Raw genomic sequence first — 17,373 nt, 5'->3', positions numbered from 1 at the left:
GGATAAAGGATATAAAGAGAATTCTTTGAATTTGCTAAGAACAAAAGAATGAATAAAGAAGTCTGAATGACAAATCTGAGCCTTGATTCAAAACCTAGAAATAGAAATAACTTAATATATTAGAGATAAATCATCTCAACAGCATTCCAGACACAAAATGTCACAAACGAGAATTTTTCCAATTATTTTCATTTTAGTTTTCTGTCACATATTTTTAAAGTAGCAGGCATAGTAAGCAAAGGGAGAAAGGAAAATCTGAGTTTAAGCCCCTCTGACATATAGTAGTTGTGTAACCTGGGCAAGTCACCTATCTTATTTAGCACCCCAACCTACTCTCTGAAATTAGGAGTTGCCAATTTGAATCTCTTCAGGTAGTTTCTAGAAAAAGGCAAGGCTTTTTCAGGGGGAAAAGAGTATTTTTTTTTTGTTGTTGTAGTTTTTCTTGGTTCTCGTGTTGTTAGCTTGGGGAAATGGCCAATGTGGAAGCTCCCTCCACTGGCCAGCAACACTTCTGTAATATCTTTTGAAACAAGTCAGGATATCTTAGAGAATACTTCCTAAATTGTGATCAAATTAGTAAATCTAAATGTTGTTATTTGTCCTTTGTTTTTGAAGATGACCAATGATGCCTTGATTTCTGAATGTGTTGGATATTAAGTGAGGCAGAGGTACACAAAGTTGTCAGCCTCACTCTCTCTTCCAGAGTCATTGAAGTTCAATAATAAGACAAAAATCAGGATGACTGGTGATGGCCCAGGTAAATGGGTGTTCAAAGAAGACTATCACCTATGGTATGAGGACTTGCTGAGTTCTTTTCAGGGCTACTCATCCACCTTTGGTGTCCACCTGACTGAATTCCTTCCTACCTGTGGCTCCAGAAAGCTATAGCATGAGCAGCTGCTACATCCCCATAAACCTTCTCTGCAGATGGGTTAAACCAGGTTGAGGGTAACAAATGGACCACAAACCAGTCAGTGAATTAGGGAGGTATTTACCCAATGCAAATATAAATGTAGTAGAACCTTTAATAGCTTGATCTAGATCTCAAGCTGGGACCTAAAAAGTTATCTAGGGTAGAATTGTCAAATATTGCCCACAACCTGAAATCTGACCCAGATTAAAATGTAATTGGGTAACATTTAACAAACTTAAAAACAGTAACAATAAAACAGATAATATAGTAGGTAGTTTTCTAAGTCAATTTGTAGCCCATAAGACTCACATCTCAACTTTCTATTTGAGTTAGATGCCACTGTTCTAGGTCATTTAATGTAGCCAGTTTGAAATGTAACCGAGGAAAACTTTTTGACTCCTGAACTTTTAAACAATCACCACAAGTGTTCCTTCAGCCTCCTTTTAAGGAAGACAAGGTGCTGACTGTTTTAGCTATAAGATCAATCTGTTGCCTCTTTTCCCCTCCAACCTCAATAGAACTTACTCTTATGATATACATATCTTCAGATTTTACTTTTAAAATGTGAACTACTGGTTGTCGTCTAACAACAGCATTTAGTAACACAAAAGTCTCTTTTGCAGCCAAATAGCATTCCAGGTTCCCCATCCTCAAGGATTGGAAGGCTACCTTGTCTGACTCTTAGGCAGCTGCAAAGAGCCTACAGTAGTTGTTAAGAAACTTGTTTTCTCTTTGCTATGTTTGGTGCAGAGAAATAAGAATTTTAAATGGTGGTGATTGGAAAGCCCTATCAGATTATTAGACAGTCACTTCCCCATAAAAGCAAAATTTCATCTAGGGAAGACAGGACAAGAAATTTACTCCCCGCATCTCAGATTCTGAAAGAAGTAGAGCGCTCAAAATGCCTTAGCTGTCATGGAAGGCAATTTCTCTACTGTCAACATTGATATTTGCTATATGAGTGGAAATCTCTGAAGGTTTTTCATCAGCCACATCATTTGGATTACAGGCAAAAACCCCTTAGGAGCAAGAGTTCTTAGCTGAAATCTGTTGATCTCCAAGGTGACTTTGCAGAAATTTCAGTGAACTTCTATGGGGAAGAAGGGGAAAAGGATTCTATCTTTGTTTCAATGTAATTGTTTTAAAATCCGATATATTTCTGCATTTAGTCAATCAAGTCCATCAACAAGCATTTAAGTATCTACTATGTGCCTAGCACTATGTTAAATGCTGGGGATGCAAAGAAAGACAAAAAATAAGTCCCACCTTTCAAGGAGCTCATAGTCTTATGAAGGAATAACTTGCAAACAAACATGGACAAACAAGATATGTATAGATATGAAATTGAGAACAATTTAAAAATATTATTCTAAGAATGAGTCCATAGGCTTCACCATACTCCCAAGGCATCCATTGTACATTGATGGTGAAGAACCTCTTACATTACAGCAAATAGAATGTTAGTTGAAATAGATATGGACTGAGGGACAGAGAAGAGAGGGAGGTAATCAGTCTCCTAAGACATGGCATGCCTGGAGGAGATAGAATGTAGGATAAAAAGGGATGTTTTTAATACTACTTAAAAAAAAAAACCCATACCTTCCACCTTAGAATCAATACTGAGTATTGGTTCTAAGTCAGAAGAGCAGTAAGGGCTAGGCAATGGGGGTCAAGTGACTTGCCCAGGGTCCCACAGCTAGGAAGTATCTGAGACTGGATTTGAACCTAGGACTTCCCATTTTTAGGCCTGCCTCTCAATCCACTGAGCTACCCAGCTGCCCCCTTAATATTACTTTAAAAAATATAAATGCATTATTTTGAATGCCAAAACATTCCTATTCCTATAGCATGAATTTGTTTTGTCATAAGGCAAGGTGTATGTATGTTAGTGAAGGTTAGGGGCTTTCCAGGGTGTGATAAATTGGGAAATATAATATTCAAAGTTTGCCTTAGACCAAAGAAAAGGGTTGTCTCAGCATTGCAATAAAATGCTTTGTAGTACCAAGACTGATACCCCAGCTGATGGTTTCATAAGCTTCTACCACAGAAAAAAAGAAAGTTGGGACAATCCTTTGGAATTAGAGATAATAAATAACAACTGGCACTTATATAGCACTTTCACTGTGATTGCAGTGGGAAAAACGTTGGTTTTAGAGTTAGAAGACCTGGGTTCAAATCCTATGTCTGATATTTATTACTACCTATTCAGTCTACAGCAAATCACTTAATCTCCTTGGGCCTCAGATTTCTCATTTGAAAAACAAAAGATTAGGACTAGGTTGCCTCTTGCCCCTTCCAGTTCTGGATCTGTGGTCCCAAATAGCACTATGAAGTTTGAAAAATGCTTGATGATATTTAATACTCATGACAACCCTGGCGGGTAAGTACTACTGGCATTATTGTGCCATTTTACAGATAAGGAAAAGGAGGCTCTTCAGAGTTAAGTGACTTGCCTAGGGTCACACAGCTAGCTAGTTAGCTGTCACAGGTTAAACTTGAACTCAGATATTTCTGAATCTAAGACTAGTACTTTATCATCCCAGTATATGCAAAGTATGACCTGATATATATCTATATCTATTATAAGTCTACATAATTGTATAAATCTCATTCTAAATAAACTCTGATGGGTGCCTCCCAGGTGTATTTCCACATAATAAAACGCTAGGGTTTGACATATATACACACACAAAAGCCCCCTAAGCTAAGTTTATGTCTGTTTCCTTTTTCTTTCACAGTCGGGACAAGATGGGTCATCTCAGCGGCCTACACCCACCCGCATTCCTATGTCAAAAGGTATGAAAGCAGGAAAGGCAGTAGTGGCAGCCCCAGGAGCAGGAAATCTGACCAAATTCGAGCCTCGAGCAGAGACTCAGTCTATGAAAATAGAACTGAAGAAATCTTCAGCCAGCAGCACTACCTCTCTTGGAGGGGGGAAGGGCTGAGGGCAGTATCTAAGGGGGTATGTTGTGCAGCTATTATGGCTACCATGAAAATCTACCTCCTGTCTGTTAGTGGCAACTGTTTACATGTACTAATTTAAGTTGTGAATACATTTACCAAATAATGAACTAATAACTCCATGTCTTACTGATTGTGTACCTTTGTCTCTGTGCAGGGGAGAAAACTTACAGTCAAAATAATGCTTGCAGCATGGTGCACTAGACATAGCACTGGCCTGGGTGGGTGTCAGAAGACCTGGTTTGTAGTCCTAGCTTTGTTTTAACTGTGGAACCTTGGAAAGGTCACTTGACTTCTTTGTTCTCAGTTTCACTGGCTGCAAAATGAGGGAACCAGACTAGATAACAGCTAAGGATTTTTTTTAGCCCCCCAGTCTATGATTCTTGACATCCCAAACTTAGTATTAATTTATCTTTGTTCTTTTTAATTTCCAAAAAACAGGTTATATAAAACAAAGTATAAGTATAGATATGAATAATTTCCTCTATCTCTAAGGAACTCTTGGCTTACCATATGTGCTTTTAAAATGGCACAGTTATAGTTCATTTTAAAAGAGATCTTCCTTTGAAAACTAAAACAATAAAAATGAATGATGGAGGTGCAATAAATAGAACTGTCACTGTTACTGAATTTCTTTTCTTTTAACCTTTACCTTTAGTCTTAGAATTGATACTAAGCATCATTTCCAAAGCCGAAGAGCAGTAAGGGCTAGGTAGTGGGGATTGTGACTAAGTGTGATTAAGTTGCCCAGGATTGCACAACTAGGAAGTAGCCAAAGTCAGAAATGAAGCCGGGACCTCCTCTCTATAGGCTCCTGAATTTCTTTGGTGCCAGGATCAAGGGAGGGAGGGGAGGAACAGCAGCCAAGAGAGGGTCAACTTCCTGGCAATCTCCAAAAGATTCCCTAGGTCAGCACTGGCAAAGTATTGGCACAGATGCCTAAGTGGGGATTGGGGGGTTGGGAGTTGGAGGGCTGCTCCATTCCCCTTCTTCTCAGCACCCAAGGACATTTTTTTTGCATGCTCCTCCCTTCTGTCCAGCTGCCCAAAGCAAACACTTCCTCCCTCCCCTCTCTGGGGTAATGCTAGGGTCTCATAGGCAGCTTGAAGTTGCAATTTGGGCACACGAACTTGAAAACCTTCACCAAAGCTGCCCCAACTTTTACAGAACATATTCTGAAAACTATTGATTTAGTGATCAAGTTTAAAAAGAATGCAATGTAATTGTATGGAGTATGAGTTTAGCTTCCAAATGAATATCCTGCAGCCTAACAGAGAACATAATAAATGGTTCAAAGAAATTAATGGTATGTTCCACTGGGGTGCCAGGAAAAGATGGGAATTATAAATAGAGAACTAAAAGGACCTTAGACATTGTCTCATCCAAGTCCTTAATTTTACAGGTTTAGGTAATTGAGACCCAAAGAGGTTAGGTAATTTGCTAAGGCCATGCAGGTAGTAAGTGGCAGGGTCAGGATTTGAACTTGGGTCTTCTGACTCCAAATCAGGGACTCTTTCCATCATACAAGGCTTCACATGTCATTTATTTAAATTTTTATTTTCTCCCCAAGTCTTTGCTCATGAGTGTAGATCCATTCTCAGGAGTCTTTGTGGTATGAAAAAGTAGATTTTCCCCTCTCTTTTATCATTTTTACCCATGTTTATCTCATTTTCCTTTTTGTTCTTTTAAAGCATGTTTTAATACGCATGAAACTGGGTGTGGATACAAAAACCAGATGTCATTCTGATGTGATTAATCATATTAAAGTATACACTGGCAATTTCAGTGCATGTAACAAAAAGTGAGCTCAAGTCTAACAGTAGCTTAGCATACAAGGTCTCACATAGCTGCGCTTTTGTCTTAATTTTTGAACCATTTGGGTCAAATTTACGATACTACAACAACCTGAAAGTTACAAATCTGGAATTTTCCTTTTTTTATCTGTAAAATATAGGAATTGAAAAATGAATTGACTACAGAACTCTTTCATTTTTTAATAAAAAGGGGGAAAGAAAGGTAGTCACCTTTTAACATATGACTTGTGCTTCAGTAGTAAAGACAGTGCTCTTTCCCACACCAGATTTCTTATCATCGGCGGGACTCTGACTTGAATAGTTTATAATAGTTTCTATGTTCCACATTTTTTTCTTGTCAGACTCCTCTGGCCTGTTGCTCTTGGATTCTTAAGTTATAAACTCAAAATGTTATTGTAGGAAAGTACCCATAATGGAGCCATGTCACATTGGCAGAGTCCTGTGGTTGGGAGAAGAGGTCAAAGATCGGAAAAATATGAATACTTGAAAAATGGGACTTTGAATAGTATTTCCCCAAGAGAGCCTCATTTTTAGGTTACTGTTCCTTGTGCTTATCTTTAAAAAGGTATTTTCCTCCCTTTGTTAAAGTTGCTACCCCAAACCTTCAAAAACAAGGACATTACAAAAAAAAGGAACTCTTGCCTTATGATTCATTTCCCTAATATTGATTGCCATTACCCTATAATGTAAAGATGAAACAAAATGGGCTCTCTCACAGGCACCAGGCATCCCAGCCCTTTCCATCTATTCTACTACCGTTCCCAGGCCCCTTCTTGCTGGATCCCATTCTTCTTGTTTGGGTCATAGTGTTACTATTGCTTACTGCTATTTTTGCTCTTACCTGCTCACAACATGCTTCCTGATTTCCCTCTGAGAAGATGGCATTGTCAGCACAGAGGATGCTGGGAAAGCTTTTACAGTGCATCCACAGGATGTTTACACATCTGCATCTTGGAATAGCTCAGTCTACAAAGTGTGTCTACTAAGAAAACTTGGCAGAACTAACACATGTTTGCTTTCCAGAAATGATGAAAAGCAACCTCTATGATAGTTTCTCTTTTTGATTTTAGAATAAGCTCTACATTTATTGAATAACTTTATTTTAAGCCATATTTTAGAAGTAAAATCCACTGGGGATAGGAGGTGGAGGATTAAATGCACACCAGCTTTTGGTTCCCATTTGTGATTATAATGTTTCTAAGATGCTTTTGGGTAGGTTTTTGTAGGAGTGAGCATGATTTAGTGCTCAATAACTGACTAAATTTTTTCCCTACTTGGATATATATTGTCTAGTAAAATTTAAAGCATACAATAGCCAGATCATCCCACTATATGCATTACTTCCTGGGAATAATAATTATTGACATTTATATAGCACTTCAAGGCTGGAAAAGGGCTTTATATACTGTGTATCACTTAAGTCTTACAAGAACCCTGTGAGGAAGGTAACATTGGCATTATTGTCCCCATTTTATAGAGGATACAGCCTCAATATTCTCAAACTCCTTTCTCGAGACCTTAGAGCTGGCAAATATCAGAGAAGGGATTTCTCTATCTACTATGTTACATTCTTCCTATGCCTAGGAAAGTTATGTTGAATACCTTGGAATATTAGGGTAATAACCATTTGATTGCACTACACCCCCATTTTCCTTATCGGACTATTTTTTTTAACTCTTCCAAAACAGTAGCTGCCAATTTAGTTAAAAAGTTAGTAAAGGGGGAAAGATTGTATCTGCTTATACTGATTAATTAAATGTCTGTTAGCAATTTTAGAGAGTTTTAGAAGGAACAGGCCTGGTAGTTGGAATGAATACTGGGCTCTCTAGATATTTTGGGATGTTAATTAAGGTGTTAATTCATATTTTATTTGAAGGCTCTCAAGGGGGAAAAAAAACCTCTGCTATGGTATGAGACATAATATAGTCTTGTGGAAAGGAAAATGTTCCCAAAACATAAGATCACTCAATTTCTAATTTCCTAGCAGAGTCCAGACAACGTATAATATCCTGCATAGTCTTGGGTGAGAACAAAGGGTTTCTTGGTAGGAAAAATCATATAAGGATGATAGACACCATGTGTGATCTGAGAGAGGGGAAAGAAGGGAACAGACATCTTTATGTTTTAAGAATGGAACCTCCCATTCTCAATCTTTAGCCACATTCATGTCTTAACTGTAGAATTAGGAACTTTTTTTTGCCTGGAGCAAAATCAGGTGTGTAAGGGGTTGAGGGAGGTAACAAAAGAAAGTTCAGCTATTGCTGTAGAGGAGGAGAGTGACCCTTATCCTAGACAGTCCAGTCCTTATTCCTACCAAGGTTGAAGTGAGTCCTTAGAAAGGTTCATCAGTACAGTTGCAACACTAGGTAAAGTACCAAGGACAAGGATAGTAGTATGCTCTCTTTGAATGTTGATGCTATTTATTTCACCCTAGTTGTAGCTCTAATGGATTAGGGGGCCAGGGAATATAAAACTGAAGCCGTTTGGGGGGGAGTTCTATCCCATTATCTACAAAACTGTCTATCCCCTTCAAAATATTCACACTGATTGTGGAGAACAAAGAAGAGTCAATATGATCAGGTATTATCACTTCATAGACTTTGTTCCTTTATTTGAGTCTATCACTCTTGAAGGCATGATAGAGAGAGGAACATTTCCCCTGTATGGAAATAGAAATAGGGTCAAAAGAAAACTACAAAGTGCAAATGATTATACTTTGTAAGATAGGCTTCTTCTCTCCCATTTCACAGCACAGAGTAGAGCAGAGCTCAAATGACAAGAGAGATACAGATAGCTGCAGGGAGGGAACTGCTGGATTGGCAGTTCCCCATCATTCACAACATTGGTGCCCATTAACCAGGTGAAGGTTAAGGAAACCCTGATTGCTTTCAATGAAGTATGAACAGTCTTTTAAAAATTGTGTTTTTTCATTCAGAAAAGATGTGCTTTTTCACTTAACCTACAAAAGAGTCTGAACAGGTTAATATCACTTAGTAGAGAGAGGAGGAAACATTTAAAAGGTGACAAAGTCATAGTCTCCAAGTATGTGAAGGATTCTCAAAGCTCACTATAGGGCCATGGGACATATTAGGTTCTTAATGTTTATTATTTGATTGTGCAGCAAGTTGGTACAGTGGATAGATGTGAAAAAGGAAAACTGAAGCAAGTTGTGGACTTTCTGACATTCAGATGGAACAAACGGCAGTTGGGATGTTAAGAGATATTGACAAGAATGACAGTTGGTGGGGGGAGGGGAACTTGGAGAGTGACAGTTGGTCTGGGGACTCTTTTCCTCGCCCTGGGACTGGAAGGAGCTCTCTCTCTCTCTCTCTCTCTCTCTCTCTCTCTCTGTCTCTGTCTCTGTCTCTCTCTGTCTCTGTCTGTCTCTCTGTCTCTATCTCTGTCTCTGTCTCTCTCTCTGTCTCTGTCTCTCTCTCTGTCTCTAGATAGAAGTACCTCTATTCCTGATTGCTCTACCTGGATTCCTGTGATTGTGTCATCTAAAAAAAGAATTTAATGGGAGTGGTTTGAACTGTAAGGCCAGTCTTTAGGGTGTCAGCCTGAAGAGACACTCCCAACCAGCTCTGAAGGTCAGAACCTTTTCTTCCTCTTGCTGTCTACTGCTAAAGACTTTGAACTTAAGAAAGCTAGCATAGATTAGCATAGACAGGAATAAAAGAAACCCTCTACCAACCTACAAGGCCTGGCCTCAGCTCAAAAGCTGAGGGAGACTCAAACCCAATTTAGGGAAATCCTGATTCCCTCTTCCCTGATATCTCCCCAATCCAAATTTGTTATTAAAATTCATCTTGAGTTAAATAACCCTCAGTCAGATAAAAGGACTATCATTTCAGGGGAATATAGAGGGAGCTGAACCTAAAGACAGCCATTCAACCATAAACAGTCCTTATCAGACCCCTGCCAGGCGACCTTGGTGGGGGAAGGCTTGTCCCTCAGGATGATCTGTGCCTACCTTCCCTGGGGTATCTTCAACATCAATCAATAGAGAAGACATCCCCTCTGGCTATCATAGGTGGCCCATTTCTGGGGAAACCAATTTGTCAAAGAGAGTCTCTCAGCAGGAGTATCTCTCTCCTTTGACCTCACTGTCAGCCATATTCCCTCTATCCCTTCAAATCCTCCATTCCCTGTTATGAAACCTTCCTTATCCCCTGTATTTTCTTAAATCCCTACAATTCCTTTAACAATTACAGTTTTGGCAAGCCAGCTAGGAGAGGAAAAGATTTTAAAAAACAGTTCAAACCGCTCCCCTTAAATCCTTTTGTTCGATGACACGATCACAGAAATCCAGGTAGGGCACACAGTTGAGAAAATCAGGAATAGAGGTACTTCTATCCAGAGACAGGGAGAGAGTGCTTCTTCTAGTCTCAGGGCCAGGAAAAAGAGTCCCCAGACCAACTGTCACTCTCCAAGTTCCCCTCTTCCCACCAATTGTCATTCTTGTCAATATCTTCTAACATTCCAACTACTGTTTGTTCCACCTCAGTGGCAGAAAGTCCAAAGCTTGCTTCAGTTTTCTTTTTTACATAGAGCACCAGGTCTAGAGTCAGGAAGACATGAGTTCAAGTTTGCTCTTTAACACTTATTTGCAGTGTGACCCTGGCCAAATCATTTAACCTTATTTGCCTCAGTTTCCTCTTCTATAAAATGAGCTGGAGAAAGAAAAGGCAAATCACACCAGTATCTTTGCCAAGAAAATCCTGAATGGGATCAGGAAGAGTCAGACATCATTGAAACAACTAAACACCAACAACAAAAAAATTCATTGAATATTAAAGGAGAAGGATCATGGGAACTGTTTATTTGTAGGAGCATAAAATCCTAAATTTAGAGCTGGAATGTACCCTAGATATCAGTTAGTTCATTTAATTAATTATTAATTCAATTGTACTTAAAAAGAAGACATAGAAAGTTGGCTTAAATGGCAATAGAAGAGGCTTATTTTCTATCAAGAAGAATTTTCTAATTAAGAAGATGTTGAAGAATGGAATGGTCAATTGAGCCTAAGAGTAAATGTTCAAAGACTTGAGTTCTAGATTTGACTTTGGCACCAGATAGACTTTATATCAATACTTCTTTCAGGGCCTCACTTTCCTCATCTGTAAAATTGATGGGTTGAATGAAGGGTGTGGGAAGGAGAAGACAAGGTAGTACTGTAGTGTAAGATTTAAAATGGTTGAGGTCTTAAACTGTAGTGAGTTAAAATGGTGGAAGATATAAATGGTGATAGATGTAAGAGAGGGTGAGTAAATTTGACCGCAGAAAATATGTTTCACTACAGTATCTTGGTTTTTAAATCAAATATAAGGTGGTCGCCAGGGAAATATTCCCAATTATTCAAATACCCAAGTCAACTGGGTTTTATAGAGATTTTTAATTAATAATATAATGAGGAATTAAAGAAAGAGAGAAAGAGTAGGAAAGGAATACTTATGAAGGGCCTCAAGCCAATATGGCCTAGACCTGAGTCTTAAGAGAGAATCAGTCAGTCAGTCTTTTAACACTCACCACAAGGTCTGCCTAAACAAGGATTCTAGTGACACCAGTCCAGCTCCATCTCATCTGACTTCACCAGAGAGCCTTCCAGCCAGAGACTGTTCCAAAAGGCCTCTCTCCAGAGCCTCCAGAGGGACAGAGTCCCCTTAGAGGAGCTCCAGAGAGACCTCCTTAGAGATTGTCCTCCAAGAGCTTCCCTTCTCCAGAACCTCTCTCAAGAGATTCTTCCCAAGTGATCCTCATCAGAGATCCTCCAAAAGGATTTCTCCAAAAGGATATCCTCAAGAGATTCTGCTTTTTCTTATATAGGGGTTTTTCTACCATGTCACCTCCCCTAAGTCCCTACATCTACCAATCACTGTAGATGCTTTCCAAAGGACTGCCCATCTAAATTCCTGCTAAGTGGACCAATCTCCTCAGTAAGTCTGAATCAGAAAAAATGCTGCTGTGTCGACCAAGATCCTCAGTAAGTCTGAATGAGAGAAAACACAGCTGAGTCGACTAATCTCATCAAGAGAAAACCTGCCCAACCTTTATAGGTACCTAGCATCCCATTGTATCAATTCTAAAAACAAGCCTCACTCAAAGAATTCCTTGCCCCACCATAAGCATGGATCCAAGTACTTTCTTTGTTTGGCAAGGAGTTTTCTGCCCTAAAGCAGTCTTAAGTATGGGTGGAGTAGAGGTCCTCCCATTTCTGATCCTGACGAGTTTTCACATCAAAATGGGGAATGTTTCTCAGTAGGGAATTTGTTCCAGTTAAGAATTCCCCAATGGGGAAATTTTTAACATTCACAAGTCTGAGAGATTTCAAGATTTACAGTAGAAAGAGTGCTAAAGTTTAAATAATGGAGTTTATTATCAAGTTAAATTACAGAATTTATCATGGAGTTAATAATTGGGTTTAACTCCTAATTCTGCCACTTACTATCTGTGCGCCCTTGTACACAACGTTTTTGAGCCTTAGGTCATCTATAAGGTAAGGAGTTGGAATAGGTGATCTCATAACTCAAAATCCAAAATCTTATATTCCTATAACTAAGCATCTTTAAGATCCTTCCCCTTTAATTTCAATCAGTCTACAAAGATTTATATACTAGAGCACTGTATTAGACATAACATAACATAATGTGAAACATAGTAAATAGCATAAGTGAAACAATCTTACTTCTAGTAAGCTTATCCAACAGGGAAGATAGCAAGGGCATATATAAATATCTTTCAGGTAAATATAAAGAGAAAAAAGATAAATAAATACAAAGGAATTAAATACAAGATAGTATGGGAGAGAGGGCATTAGCCATTGGAAGGATCAGGATAGGCTTGAGACATACCTTTGAAGGAAAAAAGGATTCTGTGAGGTGTAGGCGAGAATATAGAGCAGAAAACCAGAGTAAAAAGTGAAGATGAATGACGGAATGTTATGTATGAAGAACAGAGAGGAGCCTTTGGCTGGATCTCAGAATGCCATTTGGGTAATAATATGCAGTGCATTGGAATCAGATTGGAGTCAGGCTATGAAATGTGCTAAGAGCAAGAATCGGTAGAAGGCTATTGGAGTTTATTGAGTAGGAGATCAGGATAGGTAGCTCCATTGGAAGTCCCCTGTAAAAAAGGCAAACACAATGGAATTCACGATACTAAATCAGCTATTTCCTTTACTGTTATTTTTATGAGACAATATTTGTAAAACACTTAGCATAATGCCTAGCACATATGTTGTAGTGCTTAATGAATTCTCGTTCTCTTTCCTTTTTTTCCCCAACTTCCCCTCTATAGCTTCAAGGTTGCTGCATGACAAGTTTGCTTGTCTAGACAGTTGAAACTCTCTGGACACTGTTGCCCCTCCTATACTTAACCATAATATGGAGGTATTGTGGAATTCCAGAGCTGGAAGAGTCCTTAGAGGATCTTAACCTTTTTTAATGTTATGGATACCTTGGCAATAAAAGGAAGCCTATGGACCTCTTCTCAGAATAACATTTAAAATTCATTTATATGGAGAATTACAAAGTAAACCAATAATACTGAAGTTTGTTACCAAATTTTTTAAGTTAAAAGCTTCATATTAATAATAATTATAGCTAGCATTTATATAGTACCTGTGCCAGAGACTGGGTAAGCACTGTACAATTATTATCTCATTTGATCCTTACAACAACCGTAGGTGACATTATTCCCATTTTACAGTTGAAAGAACAGTCAAATAACTTGCCAAGGCCACACAAGTAGTAAGCTGATGACAAATTTGAACTTGGGGCTTCACTCTATTGCACTACCTGGTTGTGCCTTGTTTCAGATGAGAGAACTGAGGCCCAGGAGAAGTTATGTAATTCATTCAAGGCTAATTAATTGCAATAATAACAATTACTGAGTATCAGCTCCAGGATTAGGCTAGACCCATGACACCCATCAAAGTCCTCTTTATAGAATGGCAGTAAGTGTGATGCAGGAACATACAGCCCTGCAGACATATACAGATGTGAACAAAGGCTTCTTGGGTCGGGGAAGATGGGAGTGGAGGGAGGGATAAGGACTAGACTTCTGATTTCATTCATGTAGGATAAGTGATTTTCTTCTACCACTGCAGGAAGGCAGCTTATCTTCTCTCCTACTTAAATTGTTGAAGAATTTTCTGGAACACTAAAAGATTAGGTAATTTGCCCAAGGTCACACAGCCAGTATGTGTCAGAGGCAGGACTTTTATGCCTCTCTCCTAGCATGATCAAAATATGACATGGTTAAATCACAGGAGAATTTTGAGCTTTCTACACAGGCATGATCTTTTAAAAAGAACTTTCCAAACTCTTAACTAATTTTTTTAAAAATGAACAACTTGTTGTTCTTACCTACTAGGAACTGAGTCAACTCTATTCTCTACAATAATATTTTTTCCATGGCTACTATGAAAAAAGACTAAAACAAACTCAACCCATTATTTTAGGTTCTGTGTAAAGTAAAGCAAGTTAAGGTCCACAGCATACATGATTCAAAGCAGAGCCAACTAATAAAGTTTTGTACGTCTTCTTTGTGCCAATTAACATATTCCTCTTCATAATTAGTTTCATACATTGGAGCAATAGTCCAAATTTGCTTGCTTTAGGGAAACTTCATCTTCTTAGGGAGATGATCTAAAAAGATTAGCTTGCTTGAAAAATAAATTACCAGCAATAACCAAGACCAGAGGGACCCCTATACAAGTGATGATGAGCTATGGAATTAAGAGGATAATTTTTAATTTGTTTCACATGAAATAGAAAGAATAATGTTTGGGGGTTAATTGAGTCAACCATAGATCATTTAGGAATTCCATGAAGAGTTTATATCTACTTGTCAAAGAATGTCCTGGAATCAGTGAAAAATGGTTGGTTATTACCAGAAGACATTTTAATTAACTCAACAAAGTTCCCATTATGGGGACTGTGTCCCAGGCAGCAGAGAAAATTTCTTGAATTCCTTAAACTGGACCTTTTAAGAAATTATGCTCATATCTAAATGGGTTAATAACAGGATCAAATGTTTAGAGGAGTGGGGAGCAGTTTGCAACCAAGATTTTCCATGCTTTGGGGGGTTGATCAGGTCCCATATGGCAAAAGAAAAGACCATAGATAATGTGGATATTATAACAAAAACAGGTTTATCACTAGAACCAAATCTACTACTTCTGTCAGAGGTCCCCAGCAAAGAATCCTAGAGTTCATTACCTTCTATGTATTTATATTATACCATCCTCTTCATTTCAAATGACCACACTCTCCTACTTGGTCATCCAATTGTAATAATAACTTTATGTGCCACAATTTATCAGTCCTTTTTTTTAACAACACTATGAAGTGGAAATCTTAAGATACTCTTTTGGTTGAAGCCCCAAGGCTTCCTTTATCCTTACAGATCAAGGAAATAAAAGGGCCTTGGACTTCCCTTCTACTGAGTAGGAGCCCAGCTCCTAGGGAGACGATGCTCTATCTGCATGCTCCTAAGAGAGCCTTAATCTTCATCCAGTGTGCACCTCTTGAACATTCTAGAATCAGTAGGAATGTAGTTATGGAAAAACACAGGAACTTCACCCAAGACACAAAAGTGGAAAATTACAAGAGCAACCACAAGAAGTCCTACTGTAGGTACTTGCTATGAGACATCTGTTGACAGTTAAGGACAGTTAAGTGATCCACTGCCCCGAAACTCAGGAATTCAAGAGTTATCCTAAAATTATTTTAAATGAGTGCTTTCAATGGATAGCAATCTTCATAGACTGAACTCTTCATTATTTTTGCTAATAGGAAGGAGTAGCCCAGAAATTTTTAAATGGTGGCTAATTATCCTACGTGGTTAAAAGAGCCTCTTTGCCCCTTATACTTGATACTGAAAGCATTTGTTGTAGATCAGGGAGTAGCAAAATAGGTGGAGTGTGTAGATGCTTAGTGTTTGAGAAAGGCAACCCTGTCACGAGGCATCTATGGTCCCCTTGGCACAGTTCCCTGACTGCCATGCCACCACAAGTTGCTGCATTTCCTGAAGAGAAAAGGTGTCTTCGTACTCCCCACATGGGGGAAATGTTCCGAGTGCTTAAAGCAGTTCTGCCTTGTTCATGCAGAGAAGTAAATCGTGTTCTTTTTCCTCTTGTCTGTGTCTGATGGGTATGCAGGGTGTTTTTGTTCCATTTATTGCTTGACACCCTGTCCATACAACTCTGCTGGGAAAGGATTAGGAAGAGACATTGAGCCAGTGATTTCTTTGGGATGGGGAACTTCTGGCTGAGGAAATTCCCTCTACCAATGCAACTCAGCATTTTCTTTTGCTATTTAGTCTATTTTTTTAAAAAAACCCTTACTTTCTGTCCAGTATGAATTCTAAGATAGAAGAGTGGCAGGGGCTAAGCAATCTGGATTAAGTGACTTGCCCAAGGTCACATACCTAGGAAGCATCCAAGGCCACATTTGAACCCAAGTCTTTCCAACTCCATGCCTGGCACTCTAATCATTGTGCTGCCTTGCCGATCCTGCTATTTACAGTCTTAAGAGAATTGCCTAAAACACTTAGAGTCATAGCCAGTTTGTGTCAGAGATGGGCCTTGAACCCAAGTCTACCTGGCTCTTAGTCAGACTCATTCTCCAGTGTATAATGGTTTCTTAGTGCAGGGAAGGATGAGGGATGTAATTTATGGCAGGGGTACTCTTTGGCAGCACCCAGCTGAGAACTCTTTTCCTATTCCCAACACACGTAAACCACTGCTTTCCAACCAACTAGCTGTCCAAGTAGCTGGGATGGCTTCCAAAGAGTATGAGTAATTTGTGATACCAAGAAGCAATTTAAGCAAAATCAGGAGTTGACTGCATATTGAATCTGTGTCTCCACAGTAGTAATAAAGTTGCCCATAAAAATCAAGCAACCCAGAGATTGAAAGAGGAGTCAGAAGCGACAAGCTCCTTTCACAAAACACCCATGCTTTTATTAAGAAATTGACTTACCTATACACATTTTCTTATATTTATTATTTTGGTGGTTACTCCCCTTAATTTCTTTAAATGAAAAATTTAATAACACTGGAGTAAAAAGTATACTAAAAATATGTATAAAAGTAAATTGCTAATTTAAAAAATACTGTAATCCATTTCCCCCAATACTATATATGTCTTAAAGATCTATCCATTATTTTTATAAAAAATAAAGTATATTAATAAATAAATTGCCTGTAGCTCAGAAATTCAACATTTTCAACCTTCAATTCTCTACTACTTGAATATGGTGACTGGAGAGCTATTTGATTGTGGATCCTTCGGCTTGGTCAAAATCTACTTGTTAAGTACTCTGTGGATTACTGGTATAAAAAAAGGATACCAGTAAAAAGAAAGGAATTTTTGCTACAATATTGTTTTCTGGGAGTTATGCCCCTTGACATTGGGATCATGTTATATTCATAAGGAGAGTCCTAAAGCTCGGGGACTATGTCTGGGATGAGATAAGAAATGACCAGCAGCTAGAATCTAATTTACTCATTTGCTCACAAGTCAAATCTTTAGTAATAATTTTTTTAGGGGGCAGTGTGGAAGGGGCACTATACTACATGGAAAAGGCATTTTCTAGACCTTGGTTATGAAATAATGGCTCAATTTTCACAGAACTACAAATTCTCTTTGGTTACCTACCTTGTTTCAGAACCTCTTCCAG

General features: G+C 38.6%; 1 protein-coding gene across 7 annotated transcripts in view; it reads left to right on the top strand.

The window, feature by feature from the left end:
• FILIP1 (filamin A interacting protein 1) overlaps positions 1-17,373 on the top strand; it is a 351,039-nt gene that overhangs the window by 321,823 nt on the left and 11,843 nt on the right. For 5 of the 7 annotated variants that reach the window (XM_007484213.3, XM_007484212.3, XM_056818507.1 and 2 more), the window contains one exon: positions 3,652-3,875. In XM_007484213.3, coding sequence (XP_007484275.1) covers positions 3,652-3,858 — 207 coding nt within the window. In that variant the 3' untranslated portion in view covers positions 3,859-3,875. The remainder of the gene's footprint in view (positions 1-3,651; positions 3,876-17,373) is intronic. The other 2 variants (XM_056818509.1, XM_056818510.1) reach the window with 1 other exon arrangement.

Source organism: Monodelphis domestica, chromosome 2 (genome assembly GCF_027887165.1).
Source record: "Monodelphis domestica isolate mMonDom1 chromosome 2, mMonDom1.pri, whole genome shotgun sequence".
NCBI lineage: Eukaryota > Metazoa > Chordata > Mammalia > Didelphimorphia > Didelphidae > Monodelphis > Monodelphis domestica.
The sequence above is the reverse complement of the archived record's forward strand: the minus strand, read 5'-3'. Positions and strand labels throughout refer to the sequence as shown.